The following is a 23,318-nucleotide window of genomic DNA, read 5'->3' on the forward strand; positions in this document are numbered from 1 at the left end:
ATGATGCTCTACGTGGCGACGACTCGGCTGGATAGAATTCGCCTTCCGGGCGCCCGGATCCCCTCCGGGCGCCCGGACCACCTTGTTCCAGAAAACTCTATTTTCCTGCAAAACAAAGTTAGTCCGAGGCAATATATACCCTGCAACATAGATTATTAGCACATTTATAATAGTATGAATTTAGCACAAGTTAGTATGACTTAGATTCCGTCTTTCCGAGACCGGAATCTAGTCACGATCTCGACTTAGATATCCGAAATGGATCTAAGCCGGATCGACGCCTAATGTTCCCTTCCTGGGAACGCGTCCTCACAGTCACTCCCTTCCAGTGACTTACCTTACTTACCTGCCAGACGTCCGGTCAGCCCGTCGACCCGTCTGGACTTCTCGCCAAGCGTCCGGTCAGCCCGTCGACCCGCTTGGACTTCTCGCCAGCTATCCGGTCAGCCCGTCGACCTAGCTGGACTTCTCGCCAAGCGTCCGGTCAGCCCGTCGACCCGCTTGGACTTCTCGCCAGCTATCCGGTCAGCCCGTCGACCTAGCTGGACTTCTCCTGCACACTCGATCAAAGTGTCAGACAACAACAAAACTAACTTAACCTATTTGTCATTCATCAAAACCTGGGTTAAATCATTAGTGCTAACCGCACCAACAGTTTTATCCCGACCTGCAGTTTGTCTTCCGGATCCAGACCGCGTTCGGCTCCGTGCTTCCAGACCCGGCTCCATACTCGACTCCCGTTCGGCTACTCTTCCAGGTCATGACAACTCGAGCCGCGTCCCATCCGAGGGCACCCCCTGGGCCAGGGTACGTTTTCCGTACTCACCCCTTATTTACTTCATTATTATATTATTAGCCGGTTACTCATATATTCGTTGGATCCGCCTCGAGACTCGGGGTACCGGGGGTCGGGCCAACCCAGTCGCTGGCTGCAGGTAGCGTTGACCAGAGGACTTCTGAAGACTTGGTCAACACGGAAGTCATCTCAGCACACCCCCCTCCGGAACGTCGCGACTCAGTCAACATTCCATCCACCTCACCTGACGGTCCATCCGACTCAGCTTCCGGACCGGATCACAGCCGATCGATCAGATTAACCTCTTTGTTTCATTGGAGAAGAGCTTTCGTCTACAACCTTATTCTAGGGAGGCTGGCACTAAGTGCCTTTTAGGCGGTAGTTTCCATCTTCCATCAAAAAATTATGTTTCCAGTGGGAAGCCAGGTCGGGGAAGTGAAAGGTGACCAGTTGATGGTAAAAAAATGCTATATGGATATAATCTGAACCAACTCGGGTATGATTCGCTGAACTCAAGATACTATTGTCTAAGCCATCCAGGAGGTGCCGATATCCTAACTGATGGAGGATCATGAAAATGTGCAAGTTCATCCCGACTGACTATACAGAGTCACCTGATTAGCCGTCGATTTCCTTTTGGGGCTCAAATATGAACTAATTATGTGACTCTTTCCCAATCACGACATCTTTCCCTACACGTCGAAGGATGTTACATGTGTTTCCCCGACTGTGGTGGTTCATCGGCTGAACATGCTCCCAGATGTTCGGCCTGTATAATAGAAGAAGTGGAATTTCTCGTCAGAACAAAACCAAGTGATTTAGGTGAAAATTGACAAGTTACTGCAAGTCGAACATATATGAGAAATTTAATTCCCGAGTTGACTTATCAATGTTGTATCGGTATCTAAGTCAGGGGCACCTAGAGGGTCTGTATCAAATTGTATCAAATTTTACGACCTCAATAAAACTTATCTCAAGGATCACTATCCTCTCTTCCTTAATAAAACTGGTCTCAAGGATTACTAACCTCTCTTCCACAGTGATTAGTTGGTAAATTCAATTTTCTGATATGAGCTCATATGCATACGAGATACTTTTCAACTTTTTATCAAATCCTCCTGGCATATAAAGATCAAGAAAAGGTCACAGAAAAAGAAAAGTCAACTGATTTCTCTAAATTTTTTAGTTGACTAACTTTAAATAGAGCCATTCTATCTTTTTTTCTCATTCAATCGACTCAGCCAACTTGAGTGAACCAAACAAAAGCATTCGGTCAACCAAACTAACTTATTTAGTTGACCTACTTTGGATTTGACCAAGGTAAATGGTAAATTAAAATTTCAGTTTGATTTACAACTTCGCGAAATCCTTGGATGCAAACGCTTCAACACTACAAGCCGTAAAACTTGCGCAGTTGACAAACCATCAAGTCTTCCCTTGCTTTAATATCTTTGACATTTGTTACATAGCTTTGACCCGACCCCGGGCCGCGCTCTGTGGCATAAATAATTAAACTTAGTGTTAAAATAAATGTATATTAGAGAAAAATCTTCCCATCACAATTTTAACTTTGTATGCCGCCCTCAATCATAAAAAAAACTTTGTTTTCACCTTCTGCATGTAAAATTTATTTGCTTCAACTCCTTCATGCAAATATTGTTACCTATTTACCTCTCAGATTTTTTTTAGGTACAAAATGTTTCAAAATGAATATAATTTCTCTTAAAGTCAACACTTTACATTAGAATTAAGTATATTTTCTATTAAATTGAGTACGATTTTTTCCTACTTAATATAATTTCTCCTAAATTCAGTATCATTTAAAGAAAATATAGTATATTTTTCATCCAATTGAGTATCATTTAAAGAAAATTTAGTATATTTTCCATCCAATTGAGATGGATTGCTCAATTTAATAGAAAATATACTAAAACGAGTATAATTCTTCATAAAGTCAGCACTTTATACTAGAATCAAGTATATTTTCTATCAAAATATTGCTCATATTTTTTAAGTACAAATAGTCTAAAAACGAGTATAATTCCTATTAAATTTAATAGCACTTTAAACTAGAATTGAGTATATTTTTTATATATTTTTTATTAAATTGAGCACGACTTTTTTCCTATTTAATATCATTCCTCCTAAATTCAACATCATTTAAAGAAAATCTAATATCATTTAAAAAAAATCTAGTATATTTTTCATCTAATTAAGATAGAAAATTATTTGTACTAAATTTGATAGAAAATATATTATATTCTAATTTAATGTAATGAATTTAAGATAAATTATACTATTTTTTATATAAAAATACTAAGAATAATTAGATAAATATATTTAATTATGGTGAAATTTTACTTGTCAACTGTATACAAATTTTTCCTGAAAATAAATATGAGTACGGATTGTTAAGAAAATAGAAACGTTAGTACAATGAATACATGAATCCATGGTAAGCTATTTGAGATTGTGCGACACGCTCAGGCATGCTTCACGCTCGCATCCCATCCCATCCCATCCGTTCTGCTATACGTCGCATTCTGTTGTTTACCTACTGGCTTGTTGATCTCTCAATCACCACGTTCCCGTCAAATTCTCCATCCCTGAATCATTCGTTAATGGTGTTCATGGTTAAAATACGACACATCTTAAGCCAATTAAGCGTAGGAGATTTCGGTTGAAAGTAAGAAAGCAAGATGTTTCAGGCGGTGTTGTGGGGTTTGCTCATCTTCTCTGTTAGCCTGCTCATCTTCTCCGTTCACCACTACCCCGTCCGCCTCCCGGTCGTCGGCCACCTCTATCTGCTTATCCGTCACCGGTACCTGCACCATGCTCTGGCCTGCCTCAGCGACCGCTATGGCCCCTCCCCGCTCCTCCTCTACTTCGGCTCGCGCTGCACCCTCGTTGTCTCCTCATCCGCCGCCGTCCGACAGTGTTTCACCTACCTCGACCTCAATTTCGCCAACCGCCCCATGCTTCTTCCCGGCATCCACTTAAATTACAACTGCACAACCATGATCACCCTCCCCTACGGCCCCGAGTGGATCAACCTCCGCCGTTTCGCCGCACTCCACATCTTCTCCCCCGCCCACCTACAGGCCTTCAGCCAGCTCCTCTCCAACAGACTCTGCGTCCTCCTCCGGAGCCTCTTTCGCGGCGGCGGCGAAGGCGAAGGGTTCCAGCAGGTGGATTGGAGGTGGAGGATGAAGGAGGTGGTATTGGACTCTTTGATGGAAATGATAATTGGGAGGAGGCAGAAGGGCGAGGGGAATGAGTTAGTGAGGATGATAGACGAAGCGTTCCAAATGAGCGCGGTGGTGAGGCCGGAGGACTTACTGCCGTGGCTGAGTTGGATGGGGACGAGGCGGCAGATGCTGAGGTTGGAGAAGGAGTTGGACGCCCAGCTGCAGGGGATGGTGGATGAGAAGCGCGGAGAGCGAGCGGCGGAAGGGGATCGAAAGCAGAGCATGATGGACATGATGCTTGACGATCCACACTATACTGACACAACCATCAAAGGAATGGTGCAGAACATGATTTTAGCCGGAACTGACACGACCACCACGACCTTGGAATGGGCAATGGCGCTGCTCCTCAACCACCCCCACCTCCTCCAGAAGCTCCACCGCGAAATCGAAGCCCACGTCGGCCACGGCCGTCTCGTGGACCCCTCCGACCTCCCGAGCCTCCGCTGCGTCACCAACGTCATCAAGGAGACCCTGCGGCTGTACCCTCCGGGGCCGCTGCTGGTGCCAAGGGAGTCCGTGGCGGACTGCGAGGTGGGCGGCGTCGCCGTGCCGCGTGGCACGATGCTGATCGTGAACGCGCACAAGCTGCACCGGGACCCGGAACTGTGGGAGGAGCCGATGCAGTTCAAGCCGGAGCGGTTCGAGAGGGAGGGGGAAGGGAAGGGGCACAAGTACGTGCCGTTCGGATGCGGGAGGCGGCGCTGCCCGGGGGAAGCCATGGCGTTGAGTTCCATCGGGCTGGTGCTGGCGTCGCTGGTGCAGGGCTTCGAGTGGAAGAGGGTCGGGGAGGAAGAGGTGGATCTGACAGAAGCGCCGGGTTTTACCGTACCATTGGCCACTCCGTTGCTGGCCCTGTGCAAGCCACGCGACGCCATGGTCGATCTCTTGGCACAATTATAATCTCTCTAGGACAGTCCGGTCCATGAAATTTCTACTATACAGAGTCTTGAGAAGGATTTGAGGCAAGCTCTCTCGTACTACTTGATATAGTTTAATAAATCAGTGAGTTGTAGTTTAAAAACAAAAAAAAATGTAGTCTTGTTATCTTTGACGTTCAGTCAATGTTCTAGTGAATTACTTTGTTGGGTGATAGAATACGAAAGGTTCATCCATAATCGATACGAAATTCCCAGGTCTTGAACACAAATGCAACGCAATGGCAATTATTTATCAAATTTGATGTTGCATAAATGTTGTACAACAGAGAACGCATGTCAATAGCCTGAGTATAATTTAAAAGTAATACACGAGTCATCAAGCATGTACAACGTGTTGAAGGTAATTTATGATCATGATTAATGGTTATTAAATTTAGTAGCGGAAAAGTTATTTAAGTGGGTTATTAAAGCAAGTGAAGCAAGTGAAAAGTTTTGAGAAAAAAAATACTCCTTGTAGTTGTAGGTGCAGCAGCTCTACAGAACCTACGTTCTGCTATCACTTTCTCCCTTCCTATCCAATCCTACACACATAACCCCCCAACAAATTTGGTATCAGAGCAGAGAAGGTCATGTCTGCATCCGCTGGCAACATGTTCTTCACTTTTTCTCCCAACCAAATCCCCATCTTCGACGATGAGCACTTCGACTATTGGAGTTCTCAAATGGAGACCATTTTCCTTTCGCAAGATCTATGGAAACTTGTGGAGGAAGGCTACGAAGAAGTTCCAGAAGGAATCTCTCTCCCAGAAGGTGACAACACTTCCGCGGTAGGTGTCATCAATCCCACAGAAGATGAGCAGAAGGCGTACAAGGAGAACATCATGAAGAATGCCATGGCTCTACGGATTCTACAACAGTCTGTGAGCAAAACCATCTACCCAAGGATATTCGGGCTGAAGAAGGTGAATGAGGCATGGGAGGTCCTAAAGAAGGAGTTCAAAGGATCACAGAAGGTGATCTCTATAAAGCTGCAGAACCTTTGGAGAGACTTCGACAATATAGCCATGAAAGACGCAGAAAACATCAAAGACTACTTCTCAAGGATCATGGAGATCCTCAATCAATTGAAGAGTTGCGGAGAAGTCGTCCCGGATCAAAAAATCATGGAGAAAATCCTCAGAAGTTTGCCACAGAAGTTTGAACATGTGGTAACCGTGATTGAAGAGATGAAGGATCTTGCAGAAGTTTCCATCTATGAATTGATGGGTTCCCTAGAAGCTCATGAGAAGCGGGTCAGCAAGTTTACAACCCCGGTAGAGCTAGCATTTCAAGCGAAGTTGAATGTTTCTGAGCAAAAGCAAGAACGTTCTGAAAACAATAGAAGGTCCTATGGCAGAGGACGTGGAAGCAGGTCTCGTGGCAGAGATAGAAGCTATGCAGAAGGACGACCAAAAGGTCAGCACAGAAGCGGTCATGGAGAAGCAGAAGCAGGATGTCGCATCTGCAGAAAGAATAATCATGAAACAAAATATTGTCGTTTTCGATGCAGGAGATGCAAGTTCCCAACTCATTCAGATCATGATTGCTGGTACAAAAATAAAGAGCAGCAGCATGAACAGAAGCAGGAGGACAGAAGCTCGGTAAATTTCTCTAAGGAAGATGAACCTTCTAAAGTTTTCTATTCTTCCTCTAACACCGTGCAAGATATGAATGAGATATGGTTCCTCGATAGTGGGTGTAGTAACCATGTCACAGGGATCAAGAAAAACTTTGTGGAGCTTGACAAGAATTACAACTCTCTCTTGGAACTTGGAGATAGCAAGAAGTTAAAGATAGAAGGTAAAGGTGTTGTTTCAGTTTTCAGTGCAGAAGGTCAACAGAAGAGGATGCACGACGTCTTCTACACTCCAGAAATTGCACAGAACCTACTAAGTGTGGGACAGATGATGAAAAATGGCTACAAGTTGGTTTTTGCAGAAGGTCAATGTGAGATAACAGACAGAAACGGACAGAAAGTCGCGGTCGTAAAGATGACGTCCAACAATTTGTTCCCGTTAAAGATGACTCCTTACAGTAATGTGGTTCTCAAAACTGAGGTTGTAGATGATTCTCATCTTTGGCATCTCAGGTATGGACATTTGAACAGGAAAGGTCTAGCTCTACTGAAGCAGAAGAGTATGGTGGTAGGACTACCTTCTATACAAGTTGCAGAAGGTGACGTCTGTGAAGGATGTGTCTTCGGAAGGCATCATCATCTTCCATTTCCAAACACATCATGGAGAGCTCAAGCCCCTCTCGAGCTGGTTCATGCTGATATTTGTGGACCGACTCAGACTCTGTCTCTCGGTAACAGAAGATACTTTTTGTTGTTCGTAGATGACTATACTAGAATGATTTGGATTTATTTTCTTAAGAAGAAATCAGATGCTTTCACCACCTTTATGAAGTTCAAAGCACTTGCAGAGAATCAAAGTGGATGTTGGATTAAGACCTTGAGGACAGATCGCGGAGGAGAGTTTCTGTCGAGACCATTCTTGGACTATTGTCAACATAAGGGGATACAGAGGCAGTTGGCTGTGCAGTATTCTCCACAGCAAAATGGAGTCGCAGAAAGAAAGAACAGAACCATAGTGGAGATGGCAAGAAGCATGCTGAAAGGCAAAGGTCTACCCAACAAGTTCTGGGCAGAAGCTGTTAACACATCTGCCTACCTTCTGAACAGATCCCCTACAAAAGCAGTTAGGGACAAAACACCATATGAAGCATGGCACAGAAGAAAGCCCGTGGTAAATCATTTGAAAGTGTTTGGGTGTATTGGATATGCACTTACACCTTATCAAGGAAGAGAAAAATTTGATGAGAAAGGTGAGAAATTGATTTTCATCGGATATAGTGATGAATCGAAGGGATATCGTTTGTATAATCCGAATATTGACAAGTTAGTTCTGTCGAGAGATGTTATCTTTGATGAACATACAGCTTGGAAGTGGCAGGAAGAGTCTTCTATGACTCAGATGTTCCAATATACAGAAACAGCAGCAGAAGTTACAGTACAGAATCCCATCGGAACAACAGAAGTTAGTTCCTCTAAAACCATTCCAAAAGCAAAGGGTCCTATTGGAGATACACCACCAAGGAGGTATCGATCATTCACTGAAATTTATGAGCAAGCTAATTTTGCTCTTGCTGCATTTGAGTCACAGAACTTTGTGGAGGCAGCCAAAGAAGAAAAATGGAGAAATGCCATGAAAGAGGAGATGACTTCTATAGAGAAGAATGACACGTGGTCATTGGTCGATCTCCCAGAAGGAAAAGAAGCTATCGGCTTGAAATGGGTCTACAAGACCAAGTATAATGAAGATGGAAGTGTGGAGAAGCATAAAGCTCGCATCGTAGCAAAAGGCTATTCACAGAAGCCTGGAGTTGATTTTACAGAAACTTTTGCTCCTGTAGCAAGGATGGAGACAATCCGTACTGTTCTAGCCATTGCAGCACAGAAGGAGCTTGAAGTATTTCAGTTTGATGTCAAGTCAACATTTCTTAATGGAGTACTAGAAGAAGAAGTCTACGTAGAACAACCACAAGGATTCGTGATGAAAGGCACAGAAGACAGTCTACAGACTACATAAGGCTCTATATGGGTTGAAGCAAGCACCAAGAGCGTGGAATTGCAGAATTGATTCCTATCTACAAAAGAAAGGATTCTCTAGAAGCTCAGTAGAACCTTCGTTATACATACAGAAGGTTGGTCCTAATTTTCTAATAGCATGTCTTTACGTGGATGATTTGATCTACACTAGCACCAGCAGAAGCTTGCTGCAGAAGTTCAAGGAAGCAATGATGGAAGAGTTTGAGATGACAGATCTTGGCTTAATGAAGTACTTTCTCGGATTTCAAGTGAAGCAGAAGAAAGGAGAGATTTTCATTTCTCAAGAAAAGTACATAGCAGATTTATTGAAGAAGTTTCGTATGGAGAATGCGAAGTCAATTTCTACTCCAATGTCACTCAATGAGAAGTTACAGAAGGAGGATTCTACAGAAGGCTTTGATTCGAAGATCTACAGAAGCCTAGTTGGTTCTCTTATTTATCTCACTCACACTAGAACTGATATTGTTCATTCTGTGAGTTTGCTGTCTAGATTCATGAGCAACCCCAGCAGGACTCATTTCACAGCAGCAAAAAGAGTTCTACGCTATCTAAAAGGCACACAGAAGGTTGGACTGAAGTATACAAAAGAGCATAAGGATAATCTAGTGGGTTATGTAGATAGTGATTGGGCAGGAAGCTTGGATGATTGTAGAAGCACATCAGGATACTTGTTCTGCATTGGAACAAAGCCCATTTCATGGAGTTCAAAGAAGCAAAACACTGTTGCACTCTCATCTACAGAAGCTGAGTACTTCGGAGCAAATGAAGCAACAAGAAAAGTTGTCTGGCTCAGAAGATTACTTCTAGAGTTACAACAGAAGATGGATGAGCCCGCAACAATCTTCTGTGATAACCAATCTGCGATTGCTATGACCAAGAATCCAGTTTTCCATGCAAGATCGAAGCATATAGAACTTCGTCGTCATTTCATCAGAGAGATGGTTTTGCAGAAGGAGATTCTTCTAGAATTCATCAGCACCCATGATCAACCCGCAGATGTTCTTACAAAGGCGGTGTCTTCTGAAAAGTTTGAGACATTCAAAGACTTCTTGAAGATCATAAATTAAGAAGGGGTGTTGAAGGTAATTTATGATCATGATTAATGGTTATTAAATTTAGTAGCGGAAAAGTCATTTAAGTGGGTTATTAAAGCAGGCTATTAAATCTGTCATTGAATATGTCGGTTTCTATTGTCTTTTGGTTTTCTTACTCCTCCCTATAAAGAAGGGACGTGTAGACATTTCATATTAATGAGAAGAAAAAAAGGAAGCAAATGAAGCAAGTGAAAAGTTTTGAGAAAAAAAATACTTCTTGTAGTTGTAGGTGCAGCAGCTCTACAGAACCTACGTTCTGCTATCACTTTCTCCCTTCCTATCCAATCCTACACACATAACCCCCCAACACAACGAACCTCAATCGCACACAACTACAAACAAAGAACAAGGGCGACGTTGCATATTTAGGATACTCTTCTCTTCACTGCATATTTGTTGAACTTTCTTTTTAAGCCTCTGTGCCTCCAAGAAATGCAGCACATGCTCCATGAGGAATGAGCTTCGCTCCGTGCAGTTCAATTCTTCTATCCCGAAACTTCCCCGGTTCCTCTGTCCCACGCAGTAAACGACAAAGAGGAACAGTGTTTCTCGCGTGAGAAACACGTGACGCCGAAGAAGAACGAGTCAAAATCGTCGATTTTCACTGTGACGCGAGAAACCATTTCACAAACTCATGCCGCCCTCTCTGTGCCCTAACGGTCCTTCCCACGCCGTCTGTCCCGACGAAGGCCCACCGGTGCGCAGTTCAAGCCGTCTTCCGAGCAACAGAGACTCCCAATCGACAGTTGAATCCCGACGTAGCCTTCTCTGTGCCCCAACACGTTCTCCTTCCCACGACGTATCTCCCGACGAAGCCCCGCCGGTGCCAAATCTCGTCGTCTTCCAACTCTCGACAACAACCAGTTTCCGTGGAGGTCAATCCCTTCTCCTTCCCACTTGCCCTCTCTGTGCCCTAACATTTATCTTCCTTCAACCTAAATAAACCATTTAACAATTAGTTTATTGTTAGTTGTTTCTCTATGGATATCTATTTGACTCTTTTGTATCACGTATGTTGGAATCTTGTATTCAATTGTTAATTGTGCACATTTGCTTTGCTTTGAAGCTAGGCACAATTCATTCTGTTCTTTTGATTTATTTAGAGAACTGACCATGAGTTTAAGCTTCTGTCTTGCAAATTTGAAGTAATATTTCCCTACTACTTCCGTGGTTCTACTTTCATTCGAATCACTGCTGATGCAAAAATAGCTCAATTTTTAATTATCTATAACTATTTTGTCATCACATTTTAGAATTCGTATTGTGATATGTGTAGAAAATATATACATTTCTTGATTATTTTTTTGTTCAGGATCAAGCTAATTTTAATGGAGTTGTCGTTGGTTGAATCTACGAGTTGTCGCAGGTTGAATTTTGATGTAAACGAAGACTGTCGGGATAATGAGTTTGATGTTATCGATGAGGGTACGGACTCTACCATGTTATTGATGAGTGATGACACATCTATCATAGAAGAATTGATGCCAAAAATCAGTATGAAATTTAAGACAGAAGAGGATGCCTATGAATTTTATTTGAAATATGCTAAACAAGTTGGATTTGGCATAAGAAGGAGTAAAAGCCACAATGATAAATCGGGTAAATTAGTTGACATGATTTTTTGTTGTTGTGCACAAGGAAAAAGGGGAAAAGACAAACGAGATGTTTATGTGAAATCTCATCGTCCTGAAACAAGGTTTGGTTGTGAGGCTAAAATGAAGATTAGTTGTCAAGAAAATGGCAACTTGAGTGTGGAGCAATTTGTTAAAGAGCATAATCATTATCTTTCAAGTCCAAACAAAACTCACCTCTACAGAAGTCATAGAAATATATCTGCTTCTGCGGCAATACAGATTGAGATGGCAAGTGATGTGGGAATTCACCCAAAAGCATCTCATGATCTTATGGTGAAACAAGTAGGTGGGAGGGAGAATTTAGGTTTTATTCCTCAAGATTACAACAACTACTTGCGATCCAAAAGAACAAGAAATATTAGAGTTGGTGATACAGGAGGTGTATTGGAATATTTACAGAAAATGCAATTTGATGATCCTAATTTTTTTTATGCTATTCAAGTTGATGAAAATGATTTGATAATTAATATTTTTTGGTGTGATGCTAAAATGAGAGCTGATTATGGCAATTTTGGAGATGTTGTTTGCTTTGACACAACATACAGGAAGAACAATGAAGGTCGTCCAATTGCGTTGTTTGTGGGTGTTAATCATCATAAGCAGTCCATAATTTTTGGTGAAGCTTTATTATATGATGAAACATCTTTGACATTTGAGTGGTTGTTTGATACATTTACTAAAGCTATGTGTGAAAAAAAAACCAATAACTATTCTTACAGATCAAGATGCAGCAATGGCAAAGGCTTTGACTTCCAGATGGCCTGAAACACATCACCATTTGTGTATTTGGAACATTTATCAGAATGCGGCAATACATTTGAGTGGAGTTTTTTCTGAGTTCAAAGAGTTTACTAAAGATTTTACCTCGTGTATATATGATTTTGATGAAGAAGAAGATTTTATTTCAGCTTGGAACATGATGTTGACCAAGTATGCACTTGAAGACAATGATTGGTTGAGACGTATGTTTTGCATAAAAGAAAAATGGGCTTTAGTATATGGACGACATATGTTTTGTGCAGATATGACTACAACTCAAAGAAGTGAGAGCATGAATAGTATTCTGAAAAGATATGTCACTTATCAATACAAGTTTTTAGACTTTTTCAATCACTTCCAAAGGGTCCTTGATGATCGTCGATATGAGGAGTTAAAAGCTGATTTTAGATCAAATATAAGTGTTCCATGTCTATTGTATCTAATTGAAATTTTAAAGCATGCATGTTCTATTTATACTCCTAAGGCATATAAGTGTTTTGAACAAGAGTGGTACAAATCTCATGATTCTATTATACACATTTATGAGGATGTTGGATCACATACAAAATACAAAGTTACTTCTCACAAAAAGAGTTACCATCATATAGTTACACTTTATTCATGGGGTCAAGAGATCGAGTGTTGCTGTAGAAAATATGATTTTGCTGGGATTTTGTGTTCTCATATTTTGAAAGTATTTACGATGAAAAATATCATGAAAATCCCAAGTGAGTATATATTGAAAAGGTGGACACGGAAAGCAAAAGATGGATACTTTGGAGTTATTGAACTTGTTGCAGACAAAGGTAGTTTGGATCCAAAAACTTGCAACAGTATGCGATATAAAGAATTGAGTGGATTGTATGTTCAGCTGGTTACCAAGGCAGCAGAGAGGGAAGACACTTACAAGGTTGTTAAAGATGGTTTGTTGAGTATGTTTCAGATGGTGGATGAGAGGTTACCAGTTAATGAACCAACTGCCCAACACTCTATTGAAAGAGAGTTTGAAAGTGGCGAAGGAAACTCTTTTGGAGTCAAAGGAATTAAAACAAAGAAGAAAGCGGTTTCAGGTAAGAGATTGAAAAGTGGCTTAGATAAGATTTCAAAGAAAAGAAAAGTGGCGAGGAAAAATAACCAAACTTCAACAATTGTTAAGGTTTCACCTCCTTTCTTATTAAAGTGTTGTTTATTTGTTGTCATTTCATTTGAAAAAATATATAGAATTAAATCATTATATTTTTTTTATACCAGGCTAGAGAAGATCATTATGAAAGTACAAGTTGCATCCCTAGTGTTGAAGGTTTGAGTATGACCGAAACTCAATTTCAACCACTTTTGTCAACGCAACTATCTCAGGTTAACTCTGATATTGATTATTTTCAAACAAATGACTCGGAATGATGGTAAGAAACTAACTCTTATAATGGATATTTAATTGTTTTATTATTTGAAAGGATTTAGAGAGTATCTAAGGAAGATACTTGTCTAGATATCTTGAACTGCCAAGATCGTGGTTTGATTTCCAATACATTTGGAGATGCAGTAAGTAATAATTTGTTCATATTCATGTTTTTCATAGAACCTTAGTTAAATCTTGATACTGAATCAATGCACTTATAATGGTAATCAAGTTCACTAATATGACTTCTCAGAATCTTGATATCATATATTCAGAATCTTTGAACGTACCAGTTGGCTTTAGTGCTTGAATTACTAAAAGTTCATTGATTAAGTACTTTCTTTTGATACTAAAGTATTGTTGGTTTTGAAACTATTTTCCCTTGCATTGCAGTTTCTTCAGCGGGTTTTCAGCATAGATACAATTGTGAAACCTCTTCCTCTTGCTATGCAATATAACGTCTCCAGGAATTTGAGTTTTTTTACTCGGATCTTTACACAATTTTGGGGTAAGTCTTTGGTATGGTTAACTTATTAAAAGTGTATGATTATACAGATCAACTTCTGTAGCTGTTAGCTAACTCTACATTCTTGATAACCTGATCCAGCCATGGCGAGGTATGCTTAGTTAGGCTTTGGTGGACTGATCTAGTGTGTGATCATCAAATGGAGATTTTCATGAGGTGCTGGCTGTCAGATTTATTGCAATGTGGTCTTTCTTTTCTCTTTAAATAGCATCAGAAAAACAAATCCTTTCCGGTTGAAATCAATGAGAAGTTAGCATTGATGATGAACCAAATTTAATACTGCAACGCTGAAAAGGTAAAATTGAGGTATGCTTAGTTAGGATTTGGTGGACTGATCTAGTGTGTGATCATCAAATGGAGATTTTCATGAGCCACTGCCTGGCAGATTTATTGAATGTGGACTGATCTTTTGTCTTTAAATAGCATCAGAAAATTTATTGCAATGAGAAAATTTATTTCTTTTGTCTTCCTTTTCATGAGCCGTTGGCTGGCAGATTTATTGCAATGAGAAGTTAGCATTGATGATGAACCAAATTTAACACTGCAACGCTGAAAAGGCAAAATTGAGGCTTAATATGAGAGTTGTTTCTTAATTTTGAAGAGTTGTTTCTTAATATGGGAGGCTTAATTGCAATGCTGGCCAATCTTATTTTTTTAAAATAAAGTTTTTTCTTAATTTTTGAAGAGCTAGGGATAGAATATGTGATTCTTCGTAAATGTAATCAAGTGGAAGAAATTTTACACATCAAATGCGTTGATTTTGCTATGAACTTTGGCCAACAATTAGGAGAGTTTTGAGTCCAGTTAATGCATCATAACTGCATAAACCTTGATCCAAAAAGGAAGAATAATACTGAGATTTGAATTGCAAAGTAAAGACCTATAATCACTACCTTTTCACTTTCAATATCCTTTCTCAGTCTTTTTAGTTCAGCCTCCAGTGATTCTGATTTCTGTAAGAAAATAACAAGTAAAATAAACATGAAAAGTACCATATATAGAGTGGTGTCATAATAATGTGTTGTCAAGAAGAATGACCACTCGGTTAAGAATTCTATTTAATTATGATCAGAAATCGAGAGTAATTTTGTCGAAATTCAATCCTTATTAAATTCTGCAAAGCTCGTCATAAAGATATCTGTTCGATGCGCCTTTTAAATGCTCGGTATATTATTTTCCTCACGCTCGATCTAAATGACATGAGGCTAACTCATCAATCTACTTAACAAATGACTATCAATCTAATTTGGTCATAAATTAGCAGAAAATCTGGGTCAAAATTATGTTCATTATTTGAGATTAACAAAGAACGATTCAAAGTGGGAAGCAATCTCGGCAATGCGTGCTAAAGATAGCTTAGACATGGATAAGCAAAGATAATATCATAACATCATTTGTTGACATACGAAGCTAATTGAAGAATACATAACTAATATCCATCCATAAACAATAAAAGCACATGTCAACATCATCCATAATTATATTTCTTTATCACATTACTACTAAACTAGACCAACTAACAAACAAAACAAATATACAGCCAAAAGAAATAAGTCCACTGTCACTAGTATCCAAACGATAAGCGGTACATTCCAATTTCTCATATTGTGTCCAGGATACGCAATGTATTCACTTCCTACCCTCGGCTCCACTCTTGGAAACATCCTTGAATGTATAGCACTGGTATCTTCATTTAGTCTAGTATCAGACCTCACCGACTTTAACCATCCATGCTGCTTACATCCATAATATAGTCTTCCTGGGTTGTTCATTGATCTAGATACTAGCACCAATGCTCTTAGTTCGCAGTACCTGCATTATACATTTTCAAATTTGGTATGGTCGATACTGCTGTTACTTGATGATGTCATTCAACAACAACCTAAAAAATAAAATTCAACAAAATTAGAGCTAATTAAAAGAACCCCTTCAGAGTCCGAAATGAGACAAATTGAATCTTCAAAGTAAAGGAAAAAGCATCATCTAATTTATGTGCAACTTATAATGATGTACCTCATTATGGTAAGCATGCTACACAAATTATGTCCCTTCGACTGCTATAAAAAAAACATATATTTTAGAATCCTAATTCAGAGATGAATCTGTGAGTTTGCTGGTTCATCTGAAGGTAGCATTCAAGACAAAGGTCTTCCATCCAAACATCAACAGCAATGGCAACATTTGCTTGGACATACTCAAGGATCAATATAGTCCAGCTCTCACCACCAGCCAACTAGCAGCTGGAAGTCCATTAAGGCGTGTCTACTCCAAACTCAAGTTTAAGATAGTATCTATTTATATAGATTGATGTCTTCAACTATCATTTAAAAGTGTGTAGGAGTAGATCTCTCATAATATTATCAAGAGATAACTATGTCACAATCTACTTGATAGCAACATCAAAGCTCAAGTGTTCTTCAACTTGAATTTGCATTGTACCAATCTTGAAACGTGCACGAGAAAGTTCACTATCAATAATAAAATCAAAAGAACAGAATGAATTGTGCCTAGCTTCAAAGCAAAGCAAATGTGCACAATTAACAATTGAATACAAGATTCCAACATAAGTGATAAGAAGCTTAAACGGTTAAATGGTTTTCAAGAGAGAGTCCAAAAAATATCCATAGAGAAATAACTAACAACAGATTAATTGTTAAATGATTTTCTAAGGTTCAAGGAAGATAAATATTAGGGCACGATGAAGGGTTTAAGGAAGGAGATGGGATTGACCTGCATGGAAATGTTAGGGCACGTCGAGAGTTGGAAAATGACGGGATTTGGCACTGGCAGGCCTTCGTCGGGACAGACACCGTGGGAAGGAGTCTCTGTTGTCATCGACAGTCGGAAGACGGCTTGAACTGCGCACCGGCGGGCCTTCGTCGGGACAGACGTCGTGGGAAGGAGTCTCTAATGCCGTCGACAGTCGGAAGACGGCTTGAACTGCGCACCGGTGGGCCTTCGTCGGGACAGACGGCGTGGTAAGGACCGTTAGGGCACAGAGAGGGTTGCCGTCGACAGTCGGAAGACGGCTTGAACTGCGCACTGGTGGGCCTTCGTCGGGACAGACGGCGTGGGAAGGACCATTAGGGCACAGAGAGGGCGGCGTGAGTTCGCGAAATGGTTTCTCGCGTCGCAGTGAAAATCGGTGATTTTGACTCGTTCTTCTTCGGCGTCACGTGTTTCTCACGCGAGAAACACTATTCCTCTTTGTCGTTTACTGCATGGGACAGAGGGGTAGGAGAAGTTTCGGGATAGAAGAATCGAACTGCGCTCCGTGACAATTTGAGAAGTATGGCGACGTCGAAAGTAGTTTTTTGCAGTCACTGTTTATGGCGGCTTACTATTCTTGCAGCTGGGATGTCGTGGTTGTGTTTCCCCTCATAAGATGTTATCACAGCCTTCGGGTCTGTTGGAGATCTCTCGATGTGTTTCCTCACGCTGCACCCAGCATAAGTGCATTTGTAGTAGCTCCTGAATTGAATAAGCGATAAAGATGGTAATTTAGAAAGAACTTTATAAAAAGAAGAAGAAATCATGCTAGTAGCTGAAACTAGTAGGTGAATTAATAACAACTATATCTTAACAACCAGAAGAACCAGAGTTACCTATCGTTGATGGCCCGCGAAGCAAAGTCGAAGGACGAATCGGAAGGCAGGTCCGAATCTGAATCGAGCCACGAGTCCATACTCTTTTCCGAAGGTTCCGAAGAGGTATACTTTAATTTGAACAAAAAGTTTTTTAAAATTATTTCATGTTTAAATAATAAATTAATGAAAATTGAAAAATAAAATAAATTGCTCCTTGAGAAAAATCAAAACCTCAAGGAACAAATCACAAATAACAAACCAACTCAAGATCTAACACTTGAGGAGGAGAATTCATCATTAAAATTAGAAATTAACAATTTAAAAGGTATGTCAGAAAAATTTACTACAAGATCAAAAAATTTAGACTTAATCTTAAATAATCAAAAAGCAAGTTACAACAAAAACGGACTTGGCTATAAGTCAAGTTCAAATAAAACATTTAATTCATTAATAACCCAACACAAACCAACAAGAAAAGCTTGGGTTCCGAAAGCGTGCTTAACCACGCAAGTAGAACTTAACCAATATTAGATACCTAAAAATAAAATATATTACGTAAAGTCAAATAAACCAAATCAAAAACCAGAATACAAACCTAGACCAAAAAATTCAAAATCTAAATATTCTAAAACTCACCAAAAATTAGACTATCATCAAGTAAATTATAACTATAAAAGAAATAGACATAAACCTAGAACGAAAAATTAAAAAGACCAATAATTCAGGGGGAGGCTCCAGAATAGCTGGCACCTCCAAAACTGACCTACCCAGAAGGGTAACCCGAACTAATATACCCGACAGGGTACTTAGGACCAATGAGGAAGGGAACTCAAGTTTAACTTGAAAAATGGTATTGGTGAAATTTTGGATGATAGTACGTTAAGGAAGCTTAGTCTATGCATGTCTAGGAAGATATTGCTTCGACCTGGTGCATTTGGCTAAGTGGAACTGACCGAAACTACCCTTTATTGATCCTAACCAGTTAGACCAAGGTTTTGTACTAAGTCCAGTGGATAGGACTATTTGGAAAACCTCGAAGGCATGGTTACTCTAATGATTTCCAAGTGACTCACCATAGCCCAGAAGTTTATCCAAAGAATGCCTATCTGTCGAACCCAAAGCTAAACCTAAATCTAACACAAGTTAAAACCAAACCCTAAAATTGAACCTAATTCATCTCATAAAATTATAAGATTCCCTGATTGAAAACATAAATCGGGTGAGATGACTAAATAATTAAATTAAAATTAAAATTAAAATTAAATTAAATTAAATTAAATTAAAATTAAATTAAATTTAAATTAAATTAAATTTAAATTAAAAAATTATTTTAAAAATTAAACTTAAAAAATATATTTTAAAAATTAAACTTAAACTTAAAATTTTATTTTAAAAATTAAACTTAAAAATGTATTTTAAACTTAAAATTTTATTTTAAAAATTAAACATAAAAAAATTTATTTTAAAAATTAAACTTAAAAAATATATTTAAAAAATTAAACTTAAAAATTTATTTTAAACAAAATTTATTTTAAAATTAGACTTAAATTTTCAACTTAAACTTATTTTAAAAATTAAACAAAAATTTATTTTAAATTTAAAACTTAAATCTTTCAACTTAAATTTATTTTCAAACTTAAATTCCTTTTACTTAAAAATTTATTTCAAAAATAAACAAAAATTTATTTTAAAAATTAAACTTAAAAATTTATTTCAAAATTAAACATTAATTTATTTTAAAAATTAAATTTAAATTCTTCAACTCAAAAATTAATTTTAAAAATTAAATTTAAATTCTTCAATTTAAAATTTTATTTTAAAATTAAACTTAATTCTGGTTGTTTGAAAATTAACTCAAATGTTCACATAAAGTGACCAACCTTGAAAATAATCTTTAAAGAATAAAATTAGACTAACTTTAACTCCTACCCATTGTAGGAAATCAGGTGGATTTTAGACAGTGGTTGCTCCAAGTATATGACTGGAGATCACACCAACTTCACCCAACTTACTTACAAGAGCCTAGGAACAGTTGCCTTTGGAAACAATGGCAAACTCAAGGTAATTGGTATAGGTAGAATTAAAAATAGATTTTATTATTACAAATGTCTTACTTGTTGAAAATTTTAAATATAATCTCCTAAACATAAGTCAATTATGTGACACTAGGTATAAGGTTAAATTCTTATCTACAGAATGATTAGTCAAACATCTAGATAATCCTGCTATAAGTCTAAAAGGCTTTCGAAAAGACAACATCTATGCAATTAACTTAACCACTTCTTCAGTTAAGTGTTATTTAACACAAAAAGAAGAAACTTGGTTATGACATAGAAGAATGTCACACACAAATTTTAGAAATATAAGCAAATTAAATGGATTAGTTAGAGGCTTACCAAAGTTACCTAACTTAGACTCAACCATATGTAATGCTTGTCAACAAGGTAAACAAACAAAATCTACTCACAAGTCAACCAATCAATTACAAACCAACTCAATATTAGAACTTCTACACCTAGATCTATTTGACTCCCATGGAGTCAAATCAGTAAATGGAAGTCTATATTGTCTAATAATAATAGATGACTACTCTAGGTTCACTTGGGGTCAAATTCTTAAAAAAATAAAGATGAAACTTTTGAAATATTTACAAATTTTTGTAAACAAGTCAAAAATGAAAAAGACATTAAAATCAAAAGAATTAGAAGTGACAACGGGGGAGAATTTAAAAATCATAACTTTAACAAATTTTACCTTGAAAACGGCTATCATCATGAATTTTCGTGCCCTAAAACTCCCCAATAAAATAGAATTGTAGAAAGAAAGAATAGAACTCTACTGGAAGCATCTAGAACAATGTTGAATGAATACAACCTATCTAAATACTTTTGGACAGAAGAGTTAGTATAGTCTGCTACGTACAAAATAGAACAACACTAAACAAAACACATAATAAAACCTGCTTTGAAATCTACTATAATAAATAACCCAATATAAAATACTTTAAAGTATTTGGATGCCCATCCTTCATTTTAAATACAAGAGAACACTTAGGAAAATTCACATCTAAAGTAGAAAATAGAATTTTTGTAGGATACTCCCTAAACAGTAGAGGCTACAGAGTTTATAATAAGGTTACCTTAAGAATTGAAGAAACTACTAATGTAAAATTTGAAGAATCCAAACAAAACCAAGAACAAACCCAACCTCAACAAATTGAATTTGTTCAAGAAAATACCAATTCTGAAGGAACCAGTCAACCTCTAAATCACGAAGAAGAAGAACCTCAAGAGAGTCAACCTCCTAGAACTGTTAGAATCAACCCAAATCATCCAACTAGCCAAATAATTGGTGACCCATACCTAAGGGTTCAGACTAGGTCATCATTTAGAAACCTAAGTCAAATTTCATTAATCTCTAAAGTTGAACCTAAAACAGTGGTTGAATTGTTACTTGACCCAGACTGGGTAATTGCTATGTAAGAAGAACTAGCTCAATTTGAAAGAAATGAATTTTGGGATTTAGTACCACCACCCGAAAATAAAAAAAATAATAGAAACAAAATGGGTATTTAGAAATAAATTAAGTGAAACTGGGAAATCACAAGAAATAAAGCCAGACTGGTTGCCAAAGGGTTCAGTCAAGTAGAAGGACTTGACTACGATGAAACTTATGCCCCAGTGGTTAGACTAGAGTCCATTAGAATGTTACTTAGTTATGCAGCCCACAAAGGATTTAGACTGTACCAAATGGACGTTAAGTCAACCTTCCTAAATTGACTGATAAAAGAAGAAGTCTATGTAGGACAACCACCAGGATTTGAAGATCTAGAACACCCTAATTATGTCTTCAAATTAAAGAAGACCCTATATGGACTTAAGCAAGATATCTAATTTCCAAAGGGTTCAACCAAGGTCAAATTGACCCAACCCTTTTTGTTAAGTTAATACAGAAGGATATTTTCATAGCCCAAATCTACGTAGATGATATCATCTTTGGGTCAACAAATTCAGAATTCTTAGATGAATTCACAAGTCTAATGGAACAAGAATTTGAAATGAGTTTAGTAGGAAAACTAACTTATTTCTTAGGACTACAAATCAAACAAACAAATGAAGGAAACTATATTTATCAACAAAAATACACTAAAGAATTACTTAAAAAAATCGGAATGAAAAATACTAAAGAAATAAAAATGCCTATGGTCGTAAACACAATCCTAGACAATGACCCAAATGGAAAATGGGTTGACTTAAAATATTATAGGAGTGTCATAGGTAGTCTATTGTACCTAACTGCAAGTCGACCCGATATTTTATTTGCAATTAGTATGTGTGTCAGATACCAAACCTGCGCTAAGGAATCACATTTAACTCAGGTTAAAAGAATCTTTAGATACCTTAAAGGAACAACCAATGTAGGTATTTGGTATCCTAGAACTAACAATTTTGAACTAATAGGGTATTCTGACTCAGATTATGCTGGATGCAAACTAGATCGCAAAAACACAAGTGGTGGTTGTCAACTACTAGGTCCATCACTTGTTAGCTGGTTCAGCAGAAAGCAACACTGTGTTGCGCTATCCACAACTGAGTCAAAATATATAGCCATAGGAGAATGCGTTGCACAATTATTATGGATGATGCATACTTTAAAAGATTTCAACTTAAACTTTACAAATGTAAAAGTATTAATTGGCAACATTAGTTCAATTAATTTAACAAAAAATCCAGTGCATCACTCGAGAACCAAACATATTGAAATTAGGCATCACTTTATTAGGGATCATGTCACTAAAGGAGACATTAAACTCAAGTACATTGAGTCAAAGTCTAATTTAGCTGACATATTTACTAAACCCCTCCCTGAAAGTAAATTTAGCAATCTACATAGGAAGTTAGGGATGTGCCTAATAGATTAGGAATTTTAAAATTGTTTTCAAAAAGGTTTACTTTCAAATTCTAAGATAAAATACTTGTATGTTTTCAAAATTTCCTATTTTTATAATTTTAAAAACAGTTTTAGCCTTAGACTAGAAAAATTTCCTAGAAATTATGTTCCCCTAGGGCTAGTATTTGAGCATCTCACCAACACCCTAAGTCTACCTTGCTTGTGCTTGCCAAACATAGAAAGGGGTGAGATGCATAGGCAGATTGTCTGGACTTAAGATGTTTATTTCAGTGCATCGACATAAGTCTGGACATTAAATACCAAACAGATATTAATCAAATTAAGTCATTCAGTGTAGTCAAACACAAACTGATACTTAGACTTAACTTGACTAACTAAGTGAAAGCTGCTATCCTCTGAATAGTCAGTAAGTAACTAAATGGTTAGACAGATTTTGTATATCAGGCTTAAGGGGAGAAATTATTTTTTTTTTAAGTTTTCTTAAAAACATTTTTGAAACTAACTTTTACAAAACTTAGCTCATTTTTTTAATCTTAAAAGTTTTTTTGGTTTTAAAAAATTAAACTTGAAAATTGGATCTACCTTAGTGTGTAAAAATTTAAAGATTACCTTTAACTTAGTGTTTGAAAATTGGAATTGAAAATAGAGTTTTACTTAATTTGGTTTAAAAGCTAAAATTTTACAAAAGTTAGTTTTTAAAATTCTTTTAAAAATTAGATTTTTCAAAACCTAATTTTACTTAGTTGGATTTTGTAAACTTGAGTTTAAATTTACAAACTAAGTTTTCCTTCAAAATACTTTTCCTTAAAACTAGAATCGTGTCAACCTACAAAA

At 37.8% G+C, this 23,318-nt stretch overlaps 2 protein-coding genes across 2 annotated transcripts in view; one reads left to right on the forward strand and one right to left on the reverse strand.

Moving 5' to 3' along the window:
- Positions 1 to 3,495: 3,495 nt before the first annotated feature.
- On the forward strand, positions 3,496 to 4,947 carry LOC121978068 (cytochrome P450 81Q32-like). Its single transcript, XM_042530456.1, has one exon. The coding sequence runs from the start codon at positions 3,496 to 3,498 to the stop codon at positions 4,945 to 4,947; it is 1,452 nt and encodes a 483-aa protein (XP_042386390.1).
- Positions 4,948 to 17,383: 12,436 nt separating this feature from the next.
- LOC121974589 (probable WRKY transcription factor 4) overlaps positions 17,384 to 23,318 on the reverse strand; it is a 60,678-nt gene continuing 54,743 nt past the window's right edge. The window contains exon 5 of the mRNA XM_042525728.1: positions 17,384 to 17,457. The gene's annotated coding sequence lies outside the window, so the exon portion shown is untranslated. The remainder of the gene's footprint in view (positions 17,458 to 23,318) is intronic.

The sequence above is a fragment of the Zingiber officinale genome, chromosome 4B (genome assembly GCF_018446385.1).
Source record: "Zingiber officinale cultivar Zhangliang chromosome 4B, Zo_v1.1, whole genome shotgun sequence".
Taxonomy (NCBI): domain Eukaryota; kingdom Viridiplantae; phylum Streptophyta; class Magnoliopsida; order Zingiberales; family Zingiberaceae; genus Zingiber; species Zingiber officinale.